This window comes from Trachinotus anak, unplaced genomic scaffold, assembly GCF_046630095.1.
Source record: "Trachinotus anak isolate AG129_WGS33_773 ecotype Australia unplaced genomic scaffold, CSIRO_AGI_Tana_v1 ptg000015l, whole genome shotgun sequence".
In the NCBI taxonomy this organism is placed as follows: domain Eukaryota; kingdom Metazoa; phylum Chordata; class Actinopteri; order Carangiformes; family Carangidae; genus Trachinotus; species Trachinotus anak.
The window spans coordinates 3,774,598-3,787,896 of NW_027273866.1; the positions used below are offsets into that span (position 1 = coordinate 3,774,598).

Below are 13,299 nucleotides of genomic sequence, written 5' to 3' on the forward strand. Positions count from 1 at the left end.
AATATACTGATACTCTTTGGATTAAATAAAGAAGATATAAAGTGTTTATTAGTTGGTTCATTAGTTAATTAGTGAGTGATATAGGTGCTGTTAGGCAGACGGAACCAGGTTAGTTGTAGGTTGGTAGTAAGGTAACTGTCTGCTAGTTCCAGCTACATGTTTATTGTACAGACAAAGAAGTGGTATCAGTCCTCTCACATAACTCTCAGCAAGAGAGCAAACACATAATAATATTTCTCAAAAAATCAAACTACTCTTTTAAATGTTAGGATGTTAGTTTAGCTTAGCTGTTGGTTTAGATTAGCTAAACCAAATTAGGCTATGCACCAAAAGGTTAAAGCATTCCTTACAGGATTATTGGTATTCATCTGGCTGTCAACAACTGAGTGAAATTATTTGTTATTTATTAGTTTTGCCTGATACATTTAATGATTTGATGATGTGCAATTTTTATTTGAACAACATTGTGTACAGAACTGCTACATACGTGCGTTCTCAGGAGAGTGGTTACTGGGGTTGTCGGTGTGTGTGCCACTTGGGTTATCCCCTTCCTCGCTTCCATTCTCCGCCCCGAAGGAAAAATCTTGCTGAGGCAGCAGCAAAGTTTCCTCCAAACTATCTGTGGGTTCCTGCAGAAGAATGAACTATTGTCAAAACATCCCCTTCATAATTTTCACATCAGCAGTAGTCCCACTGACCATGATACTCATTAGCATCATTCACAAGCAATTTTAAATATTTCTAAGTTCACCAAAACAAAGAGAGACAGATATTTACATGTTTTATGAACATACTTTCTGCTTTATGTCATCTGCAACAACATTAGCTCAGCCCGGCACACTGTGGTGTTTTTGGGGCAGAATTACTGCATGGCATTAATTTCAAAGCCATACCTGATTAATGCACAGTTTTCATTTATATTTGGTTCTTAAAATTCCATGCTGTGTGTCTCACCACCAGACGTATCTCTTCCCGGGGGGTCAACCTCTCCAGGAGCTCACAGCCCAGCTGGTAGCACAGGATGCTGGATTGGCACAGGCTGCACTCCAGGGCCTTCTCATCCTTCTGGCAGGTGTGTGAGCCCCCCCACGGGGCCTGGAAGACGTTGTTGATAATGCCCACGATATCCTTCCCCAGGCTGCTGTCTAGACCCAGCATCACACCGTCGTCCTGAAGCTCCATCTGGGACAGCAGGGGAGACGACCATAAAAACAGGGGAACAAAAAATGGAGCACGATGCACAAATCTCAAGATCCCACCTGTGGGTGTTGTTGTCACTGCACTGCGTGTGTCACTTTTCTCTATATGAATGAGTAAACTCTGTTCATATTGTTTGAATAACATTTTAGTATACATCCTTGGCATACGTTTTGGCGATAGACTCTGGCAGTGTTTGTATTAAGATGCTTTATTGTTCCCATACAAATACCTAGAAACAAACTGAGTCCTTAAACACATATTGTAGAAATATAATCACCATTGAGCATCAGAGGCAGGGCATTAATACCTTTAGAAATATGATAAAATATATATATATATATATATAGTATATGTATATTTTAGAAATTTTTCATCAGATTGGTACAATAAAGTTACCTGCTTTAAGATGAGGTCAAACATGAGGATGAAGCAGCCGAGGTTCATGTCATCATCATCACAGTCCAGATCCAGAGCGCAGTGGCCGGTGGCATGGCCCAGGTTTTTAAAGGGGCTGCAGCGTAGGGGGCTGCGGAATGGGCTCCTGAAGGGGCTGGGGAACGGGCTGAGGGTGTTGTGCTGCCCACGGCGTCCTGGATCTGACACCACGCTCACCTACAAGCAAAGAGCACATCATTATGTAAAGAAAAATTTATGTCTTTCTCCATAAAACTCAAAGCATTTATGTTCTTGACAGTCTTTTAACCTCCAGTCAAGTTACTGCCAGTGATAATAGCACATGCCTGCAGAGTTGCTTGGCTATAAATTTCAATGATAAATCTACATCATAGTCAAGTTTAATTAAGCCCTTTAAGGGAGCTATATTTAGACATTAGGAGTTACCATGGCAACATACAGAACATCCCAATGAATGGTAGAAAACAGAAGCCAAGAAACACAGAAATGTGTACATCCTCATCCTAAACAGACATTTGACAGTCTGACAGAACACAAAACATCAGAGGTGAAGTGGGTTTTTTTTCGAAAAAACAAGAACAAGTGAAAATTGGCATTGAACCCTGATATCTTTTTTTTTTGGGAATATTTTTTTAGCATTGCAATCCTCCTCACCCTGCGAGCCCCAGTGTTGCCAGTCAGATCTGAGGCGCGTGCCTTCCTCTGATTGGCCAGCTCCTTCAAAGAGTTCACTCCATCAGAAAACATCCCAATCAGCAGCTGAAGTGGCACCACGATGTCCAGCTCTGACAACACCTACAAACAAAACAAACACAGAGTCAATTTGCCAAAATCACAACAAATATATTTTTCTACTTACCGTGCAGACTCAACAATTCGCAGGTATAATGATATTCAGCGCTAAAAAGTCAGCTACCTTCCCAACATAATGGAGGTTAATGTAATTTTAATTGACGATGGTCAAAGCATTGAATAATTACATCTAAAAATAATAATAATAATAGTAAACGTGTTTTCCCAGAAATATTGCTCCAGTTACTCAGAGTAACTTACAGGCCAGGCTGTGGATTTTATCGATTTTTTTATAATTCTTTTTTTTTTCTGAAGAATAATTATGAAAATTATCATTTCAACTGTAATTTTTTCATATTTAAACACCAGAAACAAAATTCTATTCACATGCATTTGTATAGGGTTAGCCAAATGATGGATATGTCAAAGCCTGATCAAAAGACATAAAACTGCAAGCATGGATAGATATCACTGGAATAAGTACTTTATGATTTGGGTGAACTGAGACTTAGATATAAACTCACTATCTATATGACATTAACATACCACACCATGCAATGAAAGACTTGCAGAGTCAAGCCAGGCACCACTTCTCTGTCTGATTTGAAAGTGACCTATTTACTGAAGGTAAATTAATGCAATCACTTGATCATAGTTGTGACAGAAAACTTGAAATTGATCCATGTATACAGGGCAGCAAGCTGTGAGTGCATATGGGATGAAAGGCAAAATCTCTCCTATTTCTCTCAGTCTTGCTCTGCGACCCAGATTCATATTCAGCAGGGCTCCTGCCCAGGCTCTCACACTCTATGACAGCCTGTTCAATTCACACTCACTGTAGACAGAACCGCAGGATGTGAAATGGACACAAGACGTGTGTGTGTGTGTGTGTGTGTGTGTGTGTGTGTGTGTGTGTGTGCAAGTACTTACATGCAACCACAGCAGAGCCTGCTCTTGCACAGACGCTGGGTAGCCAGAAAATCTGCAGCTGATGAAGCCAAACATTTCCTCCATGGAGAAAGGCAGGGGACACAGCTCAATATCAAACATCTTGCTGTAGGGAGAATATGTTCATGTTCATGCATTTATACAGAGAGGCAGGAGCAAAAATTCATCCTCAGACACTGTTACGCAGTCATCTTTTATTATTGTGTCATGATTCGGTGAAACAGTTGTCACGCTGCCTCTACTCTGTTTCTTACTCACAGGGTGGTTTCATTTATGCATACATTTTCCATAAATGAAGTAGCAGAGGAGCACAGCAGTGAAGTCTGGGTAGGCATGTCCAAAGAGTTGTGAGGCTGTGATTGGCTGATTAATGTTCACTATGGTTGAATGAACTGTTTAACACCTTGGGAAATATGCTTATTTGCTTTTTTTTTTACAAGAATTAGATGTGAAGGTTGGAACTGCAGTAAGTACGAAGCACCTATGTATTCTTACTGGAGACTGCTGGGTGCAATTAGCTTAGCTTAGCTTAACATAGCATGAAGACTAGAAGTGAGGTAACAGCTAGCCTTGCTTACTACAATATATCTGTCTCAACACCTCAAAAATTAACACCTTGTAGTATTTTGGTTTAATCTGTAAATAAGCAGGATATGAAAATGACAAGTTGCAGTTTTATGGGGCAGTTTTCTCTGTAACAATTTCATAATGAATGGTGAGTGATAACTCCAGGAAACTAAAACCACAATTTGTCATTTGTGCATTATGATTGTTAACCAAATGAGCTACAATATGTTCATTACTAACCTAGCTGTTCCCCTGTTACCAGTCTTCACATCAAGCTAACAATCAAGTCGAAAAAAGAAAGTGAAAAAGCTACTTGCCAAAATGTTAAATAGCATTTGTTGAACCTTTCAATGGCACTAACCTACTGCTCATTACCCCCGATAGGTCCAGAATTTATCCACCTTGTTGGTTGAAATTTTTACATGGTGCAAAAGTTAGCATCATGCATTATAGACCACTGAGGCTTAAAAGTTAAAAGTAAAAAAATCACCCTATTTGTCGCCTGAACTGTTGCTAGTACTTTTGGTAATGAATATTCCTTCACTGATTCTGTGGAGTGGACTTGCTGTCAAACAAAAATCATTGTTGCTGTAATGGAAATATCCTCATATAATGTTATATTTGATGCATTTGGCCAAACCAAGGCACAGAATTGTCAGTTCATTCTGTATATGCTGTATATCACAGTTTACACAGCTACAAGTAACTTACAAGAAAGCACCCTCACCCCTGTTTGTATGGAATACCAAAAGTCTTTATTACAGGAGTAACAACGATAATATTTAAGCATTTTTAGGAGGTGGTCGTACCTGAGCACTTCCCGGAACTCTTTGAGCTGGTGGTCGGGCACCTCGGTGCGGATGGCCTCCAGCCACTCAGGCATAAAGCACTCCCACAGCGGTTGACTGATGACATTGTAAGGTATCAGACACAGGATGCGGTTCAGGCCCTCCTTCAGCTGGGTCACCGTGCTACATGACTTGTCCCAGTAGCCTCCCACCTGGGGAGAAGTTAACACAGACTGGCTTAGATCAGGTCGTGAACTGCCCTGAATAATTTTAATAAACTTCAGTCCTGTGTGAGATCCTGATTTTGTCATTTTTTTATTCATAGCTGTTATACAGTGCAACATGTTCCCGACATTAATATGTGCCGTGTCTGAGATAAACAGGAGCTAGGATCTGTATTGCCTGTATAATTGGAGTGAATATTCCTTAATCATTGAATGAATGCTTAGTTCAACTTGATCTTGAACTTACCCTGGCAAATTCAACAGGTTTGGGGAGCAGACACATGACCATAACGTCAAAGCGCACTTCACACACTGTCTTTAGCCATTTGGTGACAAATTGAGGCTTTAGCTTCTCCACCAGGCTTCCAACCTCATCATCCATCATGTATGCGGTGGAGTGAAACCACTGGAAGACCATGCTGACCAGCCGAGCCAGACTCTCCGTAGGCGTGTTCTCATTAGGGGTACACAGGCTCACCTGTACACGTGTCAGAGATGTAAACTAATCAGTCAGGTAGCCATGGATTCCGCAGAGTGGTGATAAGAGGCCATGTACTGTACACAATCTTATCTCACAACTCCCTGTTATTGATAGACACAGTAACAGCTTGTGATTACACACCAGGAACCAGATGCCAAACTGACTGAGGAGGCGCTGGTCATGCTGGTCATCCTCTTTGTTATCAAACTCGATGTTGTCCAGAGAGTGGTGGGAGGCAGACAGGCCCATCTGACGACGCCTGTTCAGCTCAAACTCACGCTGCTCTGCATGAATTTCTGCCTCCTTGAGAAGGCTGGAGGATGGATGCAGAGAGGATGACAGGGATAACAGAGGATACACAGAGGCAAAGAGAAGACAAAAGACAGACATATTGACAGTGACAGAGCAGGAGAGAAATAAAAATACGGACATAAAATATCCTTCATGGCTCACTATTGTCTATATTGTCATGTAAAAATGTGTTTCAAAACATTAGAGGTTTATGCCCTGTAACCGTGGCTGTGATATTTCAGTGTAAACACAGTGAATGTACCTTATAACAGCTTCCACAGTGCACACCAGCTCCTCCGCTCCGCACTCTCGGGTGTTGATGGGAGGGGGCGAGGTCTGATACAGATGGGTCTCCGCCGCAGCCCCCACCTCACTGCTGTGGTGGTTGACATGGCAACGCTTGCAGTAGCGGACAGGCCGGTTGCCATGACGCCCACAGCAGCCAGCAGAGAAGCAGGTGACCACAGCCCTCCTAACGTGAGAGCTGCAGTTCTACAGTACAAAGCCAAGAAACAAGGGAAAGGAGGAGGAAGAGGAGGAGGAGGAGGAGGAGGAGGAGGATCATTTTACTCCTATTCGTGCCAGCAAGCAACAAAATGCAAACATGCAACAATCACAGTAAAAGATGTCTCATGACAAGCCTCCACAAATAAACATATTTCCCAGTCTCACAATTAGTACCTCCTGTGTCAATATGCATTTGTTTAGAGAAGTTGATCTGTCTGCATCTGCAGCAATAGAAAAGTCTTTATGTGTCCCTATGGTGTCTCAGGTTTCTAAAAATAAAAAGCATGGCACTAGAGAAGCATCCTAATCTGATCAGCCTCTAATCTTGTGCCATTAGAGGGATGCAGAGCTCCCTATCAAATTAACATATCTGTCCTGTGATGGTGAGTTCTCTCATTCTCATTTCTGACTTTCACCACAAAAAAAGGCTTCTCTAATGTTATTGATGTTATTGTTGTTTAAAGTATGTTCTATCTTGGGTATCATGTATTTATATTCAGATAAAGAGTACTGTCTCAGTTAAAAATGACAGTTTTGGTGTAAACCCAGGTGGGAGTTTAAAGAGCTTTGTGGAATAGGTGGGACAAAGCCTGATCAGAGAGAGAGGTTGTGGATTATAGCCAGGATAGGGGCCAGCTGTCCCCTGACAGCTGGGGACAGCTGCTCGGCCTGACGGGAATACCTTATATCATCTCACACACTGTTTTCTCGGTGTCTCCCAGGAAACCAGCAGGGAGCACTTGTGCCCTCGCCAGTGCGTTCAGTAACACTGAGCAAACATCACACCCCAGCAGCTTCATTTGATATGATGTGGCCTTTACTGAGCCACTTCAGTGAATGGACTCCACAATGGAGAAAACATTTCAGGTTCATAAATAAATGACCTAGCCATGGGTCATAGGAAAAATGTGATTTTATGAAATATTTTCTAAGTCAACAGATTCAATTTGTTTCTGTTTGCGGTGATTACAACCATTTGAAACATCTATTGTTTGATTTGTGATGACACTGACGCGCTGATGAAGCAGTGAAGTTAATCAGTAATGACAAGGCATGCCTGCAAAGGTTAAATTGTTCTAAATATAGAGGAAAATTGGATAAGGTACAGTATTATATCATGCTACAAATGAGAGAGTAGACAGGAACATTAATCTTCATGTTGCAGTATGAATATCTTACCTTCTTTTGACAAATGGCAGATATCTCTGCTGTAAAGACAAAATAACAAAAATGTTTAATTTGCAGACAACAGAAGCAGCTTTTTAGACCTCACTTAAAACTTTACATACAGAAAACCGCAGCCTCTACAAAAAACATAGAAACAGAAATAACCAACAGCATGGGAGTTCATTCTTATCTGTGTCAGTATCTGTATCAAATCTCTACCTGCCTCTGTATAATATGCTTGTACCTAAAACCTTCTTTTAGTTTATTGTAGGGACTGAAAATCTCTACACTATGTGAATATTTACTGTGTCTGTCTGTTTGTCTGTGGGAGCAGGACAGAATGAAATAAATGAATTCAACCTTAATTATATTCATCCTCACACACCTCTTTATTTGTGAGCACTCACCTTGGGGCAGGAGTACATCAACAAGCCATTCAGCGTGGTCTCTGAAAAGGTCAAAGAAATGTATGTACAATACATGATTTCCCCCAGAGCCTATATATTTATGTGTGTGTATATATATATATATATATATATATATATATATATAGACTGCTGTGTATTCACCTGGTGTATACACAGCAGTCTAAACTTCCAAACAGAACTGGAACACAAAATATCTTCTCTCAATATCCAAGAAAACACAAAACTGCAGAGCCATGCAATTATAATATGCCTCATGCTGGAGAAAAAGGAAACAATTGGCTGTGTGGTTTTGTGATGATGATCTCATTATCAGCACAAGGGAATTACGTAACCATAGCGATGTATTTCCCCTGGGTTAAAGAGAGGAATAATGAGGCAGGCAGTGGGTGATGCATGTTTGGAATAATGGTATCTTGTTGAAGGAGGGGGAGGATCCAGGGATGTAGAGAATAGGTGAAACAGATCCATACCCTGCTATCCTCTGGCTGCACTCCTCACATATATAAAGAGGAGGGGGCTTGTCTCCCAGGGCAACAGAAAGAGTAGGATCTATACACATCTGCAAAAGTAACACAGGAAGCATCAGAATATGTATGTAGTATGTAAAAAAATAAACATACAGATACTTTTATGTTTTATTTTAATGCAAACACGGAAAGAAACTATTTCTGCTCATTTAGGGACTGAAAAAAAATATAGGGGTGCAGCGTGGGACTGAACATATCGGTGGGAGCTGCTGGAGAAGTAAAAGTCAGTCACTAAAGACCTTCCCCCATTCTCAAAAAAAAAAAAAAAAAAAAATTGACTACAGACTATAAAACCACTAAATTAAAGTAAAAAGTAAAAAATTAGAGTAAAAAGGTAAAAATATCTGATCCCATTTTTTAAAATTTCTTTTCATAATTTTCATACAATCCCTTAGTACAGAGTAGCATACATTTTCTCTGAGTCCCTATCGCATATTACTCTCTGGGGGTAGTGTATCATGTACTAAGAAATCATGCAACACCTATACCTGTCTCCCCATGACTCTGTGTGGATGGCTGCGTGCATATGCTGCACTCCGCTCTCTCGCAACCTGTGCCTGGCCCTGTGCTAAACCCCAATGCTCATGGCCTCAATGTTCAGATGGTGCACTGTAATTTACTGTGCTCACTTGATGCCACCCTATCCTCAAGGGCTGCATGGGGTCACCGCTTCCAATTAAGCCCCCCCCCCCCCCCCCCCCCCACCTCCCATACCCCCTCCCTGCTCATGGTAATTGAAATCCGGCCCCTGTCCATGCCCCTGTTCCTACTCTATTTGTCCGTTTTACCCACACTTGAGTAAAGGCAGGCGGAGAAGATAAAGCAGACCAGCAGCGGCAGCAGAGACTGGTGTGAAGTAGCATAGAAGCTGATACCATTACCCCACTCTCTCCAATCTCTGATTTATTTACTGAGGGGCTCACAAAAGCAAAAACGCTCTCACGCATGGTTGAACTCAGTAAGGCAATCTGGCATATGCCACATGCATCCCCGATGAAGTTTGAAGTGAGGCAGGTTTTGAATACAGAGCACACTGCTAATCTATCCTCTTTAGGCAACAAGACATTGTAGACATAAAGGCATGTGGGATCTTTTTTTATGCATCAGTGGCTTATTGTTTATTTATTCAAAACTCAAGTCACCTTGACAGCAGGTTTATTGATGGCATTGTGGCACTCGATATGTTGACAGTGGATGGGGTTCCAGGCTGATTCAGGAAGAAAAGCAGAAGATTGGCAGTTCAGGGAGGAGGAAAGGAGAAAAATGGGAGATAGATTAGACCTTTAGTCAGTTCAAGGACAGATAATGCAGCAGATTTAAGAGAATCTGACCTGTGTACTGTAGCCCTCTGTATTCACTGATGGCTCCTGGTGGCTTCAGGTTGGGCCAGTAATGAAACAACATCTGCACAGCTGGAGGCTTTACTTGGGATGGTCCATAGGATATAACATAAAGAAGGTCCTGCATACAGAATAAACATCAGCAGTAATTAAAGTGCAATGATATTCTAAGAACTATGAATATTAGTGAATGGAAAGCAATCAGTTTAAGCTTGCTCTTAATACTATGATAACCCGTCATATTTTTAGTTTTATGCTCAAAGGAACAGTTTTTGAAGATTTTTGAAATACATTTATTTATGTCTTTATGTCAAATATGAAACTAGCACTAACAGACTATTAGCTTAGTTTGCTACAAAGGATGGGGCAAGCTAGGGACACAACTAGCTTAAAATGTAAAAGCAAGTTGTGGTTTTAGGGGTAGTTAAGTGCTGTTTTTTCTTCACAAATGAGATATAATGTGTTAATTAGTGAGCATTACCTTGTTGGATATTTTTTTTTACCTTAGAACAGAGCCAGTCTATCTGTGTCTACTCGTTATGCCAGGCTAACAGTTTACTGGCTGCAGTTTCAACTTTACCATGTAGTCATGAGAGTGATATCAAACTTCTCATCTAACTCTGAGCAAGAAATTTAATATGTGTATTTCCCCAAACGTTAAACTCTTCATTTATATAGTTCAAGAGAGCAACACAGTACTCTGGGAAGAGTTTTTATTTTTAGACCAGGCCACGTGGTGAATGTTTCACATTTTTTCAAAATAAAATATAGAAATTTGCAATGAAATTCTCCCATTATGCTTTACAGAAATGACCTTGTATCTGCATCATGTATTTAGAGGAGAAATACCTTCCACACTTCCTGTTTGTGCTTCATTAGACACTCCAGCAACTGACAGTGATATACTAGAAAGAAACAGAGATCAGCTTAAGTAGAGAGCCATTACTACACCAAATTTCAGTGTAGGTCATATTTGCATGCACGATTCAAAAGCAGCCAGTATGGGGTTTACCTGGATTTGAGGTGTACTGCATTGCAATCATGAGCATAGAGGAGGCAGAGAGATTGACATAGGCTGGGACACCCCCCTCCCTCCGAGTGGAGCCCACTACAGATGAGCAAGGGAAAGGAAAACAAAGAATGACACCAACTTGAAAGGTCACTTTCCATTCTGTTTAAGGTGGTAGTGGAGATTGAAGCATTGTTATATGTAACTCACAGAGCATTTAGGTGGTTTTCAAAGCGTAAATACCCAGAAGCAATTGCATTATGGTTTGTTCACTTTCTATAGTTATCACCAAATATAGGTGTCTAAGTTTCATTTTACAGGAGGTGAATGAGTGACATTAATTATCTTGTGATTGATCATACTTACATATAGCCATGGGGAGGAAAGAGGTGCTGAGGTACTCAATGATGTCTTTGTGAAGGAAAGGGGGGAAAGTGGCTAAAGTGGAGATCATAGTATAGGGCAAAGTGCTGAGAATATCATCACTGAGAAAGGGCAGGAGGCAAGTTGTTGTATAAAATATGGACTGTCCCAGATCTGATGAGAAAGGGAAGAGGCAAAAAGAGACAAAGAGATACACAGACACTCATTCAATAAACTGTACATACAGTATTCACATACTGTATGCAGCCACAAATGTCAAAGTTACATGAATTCAGTCATTGACAGTTTAACAATGAAAAAAGAGAACATTTATAGAATATGAGCTTCTGTGGAGGGCAGTAAGCTTTCTTTAAAAGCCACTGAAGTAAACTTTGCCCTCAGAAAGAGTCAGGGAGATGGGTTTTCATGCTTCTGAGCTTTTTTTAACAGTGGTAAAATATTCATGAAAATTAAGAGCACTGACTGTGATGCAGACTTGAGCCCGTGAAAAACAGTGTGAAAATAAATCATTCTCAGGTGTATTCTAAATATATATTTAAAAAAAATAAAAAAATACATTTTCCTATGTGTGCTTTCCATTCAACTTATATATTTGCACATGACAACATAAGTAAAACATTTTTCCCACTTTACATAACAAACATGCAGTCAGGTATGATACACAGAAGAAAAGGCCTATGTCTGGTATATCCAATGGCTTATGAACGATTAAGTTGACAGGATCCAGCGTGCTCCCAATCACCCCATGCATCCCTCAAGATCCTCAGCAGGACTTCTCTCTTCCCGTTACAAAAGAGGCCAAAAAAGCAGCAGTGGCTTCATGCAGGCCAGACGGCTCGGGGATGATGATGACAAACAGTGGTGCACTGGGCCTTGACTCACCATGCTGACCGTGCTGCAGCAGGGGCACCAGGTCAAGCAGGGTCACGAGGGTCACATAGAGGCCCTGATAGTCCAGAGAGGGGTACTCTGAGAGCTGAGCGTCCCGACTCTGCTGCCCCTGCCCCCCGCGGTCTGACGGGGCATCGCGCAGAACGCTGTAAAGGAGGGAGCGAGTAACTGTAGGGTTGATGGAACTGACTTGTGGTCTTAGAGATGGGGTGAGTGGGAATGGCACAGGAAAAAGACACATGGTCATGGGCACGGCCAAATTGGAAGCTTCCTGGTTCTCCTTCCTGCCTGTGCGGGACAGAATGCTGCTCCGGGGCGGGAGGGGAGGGGAGGGAGGGTAGGGGAGGGGAACAAGGGAAAAAAAGAGACAACAAAGACACAAAAAAACAGCACATTACATTGAAATGGCACTACAGAGACAGCGTAAATAGAAAAAAACAAACCCAGATAAACCCCACATAGGATGCAGTGTCTCACTATTTGACTGTATATCACTGAAGGCACGGGTAATTTTTCCCTGCTTTGTCTGTTCAGAGTGACTTTAATTCAATTTAACTCTTTTGTCTATCTTTGCACTTGGAAAACAAAAAAAACATGAGCACAAACTGCAATGATCACTGCATCTCATGCGTATCTGGTGACAAGGAGCAAAAATATAAAAAATGGCATGTTTTCAGTGGCAACCCCATACTTCTCCAAAAAGGTACAGTGCAAATGACTGTCCCTCGATGGCTGCCAACTTCCAATCAGCAAGGTCAGTGGCTACCATGCAAAAAGGCCAATGAGCCGTGGAATTTATTTAAAAATGAAATTTCCTTGTCTTTAGTGGGGCTGTCAAGGATGGGAGTGACACCAAATTGGTTCGGGAAAATACAGAGGTGACACTTTTGAAACATGCTTCAGCCAGTAATAAACATGTGTGTGAGGTTAGATCAAGTGCTCCTAGGTCACAGCACATGTTTATTGCACCAGAGAAATAATGTCCGTATGCATACGTTATGATACTGTACCAGTATCATCAGGAGAAATAATGAGATCCAACAGGCATATGGATTCAGGTTTCTAAAATAAATGTAACAACTAATCTACGGTAGAGGAGAAACTATAATGACAAAGGAATAGGTTGTATCAGGGGGGAGATGACTGGTAGCATTATGTTTGTGAGCTAATGCAGGATGGACAATTGTGTTTGCTGTCCCCTGGGGAAGGTGGTGGACATATTCAATTTTAAGAGAGGGAAAAACAAAAGCAAAAACTAGTTGGGTTGAGTGTGGAGCATCTAGGGTGGAGGAGGGGGAAGGGGGGGCCAGAGAGCATTGCTCTTTTTACTGCACATTATTA

General features: G+C 41.3%; 1 protein-coding gene across 4 annotated transcripts in view; it reads right to left on the bottom strand.

The window, feature by feature from the left end:
- Positions 1-13,299, bottom strand: part of LOC139633070 (protein unc-79 homolog) — a 33,427-nt gene that overhangs the window by 16,069 nt on the left and 4,059 nt on the right. For 3 of the 4 annotated variants that reach the window (XM_071498465.1, XM_071498467.1, XM_071498464.1), the window contains exons 3-20: positions 11,950-12,263; positions 11,050-11,220; positions 10,687-10,782; positions 10,524-10,579; positions 9,666-9,795; positions 9,477-9,541; positions 8,278-8,366; positions 7,787-7,827; positions 7,392-7,420; positions 5,968-6,197; positions 5,556-5,727; positions 5,181-5,411; positions 4,731-4,921; positions 3,337-3,460; positions 2,269-2,409; positions 1,597-1,812; positions 955-1,182; positions 488-629 (exon numbers count right to left, since the gene is read on the bottom strand). In XM_071498465.1, the coding sequence (XP_071354566.1) occupies positions 488-629; positions 955-1,182; positions 1,597-1,812; positions 2,269-2,409; positions 3,337-3,460; positions 4,731-4,921; positions 5,181-5,411; positions 5,556-5,727; positions 5,968-6,197; positions 7,392-7,420; positions 7,787-7,827; positions 8,278-8,366; positions 9,477-9,541; positions 9,666-9,795; positions 10,524-10,579; positions 10,687-10,782; positions 11,050-11,220; positions 11,950-12,263 (2,666 nt within the window). The remainder of the gene's footprint in view (positions 1-487; positions 630-954; positions 1,183-1,596; positions 1,813-2,268; positions 2,410-3,336; positions 3,461-4,730; positions 4,922-5,180; positions 5,412-5,555; positions 5,728-5,967; positions 6,198-7,391; positions 7,421-7,786; positions 7,828-8,277; positions 8,367-9,476; positions 9,542-9,665; positions 9,796-10,523; positions 10,580-10,686; positions 10,783-11,049; positions 11,221-11,949; positions 12,264-13,299) is intronic. The other variant, XM_071498468.1, reaches the window with a different exon arrangement.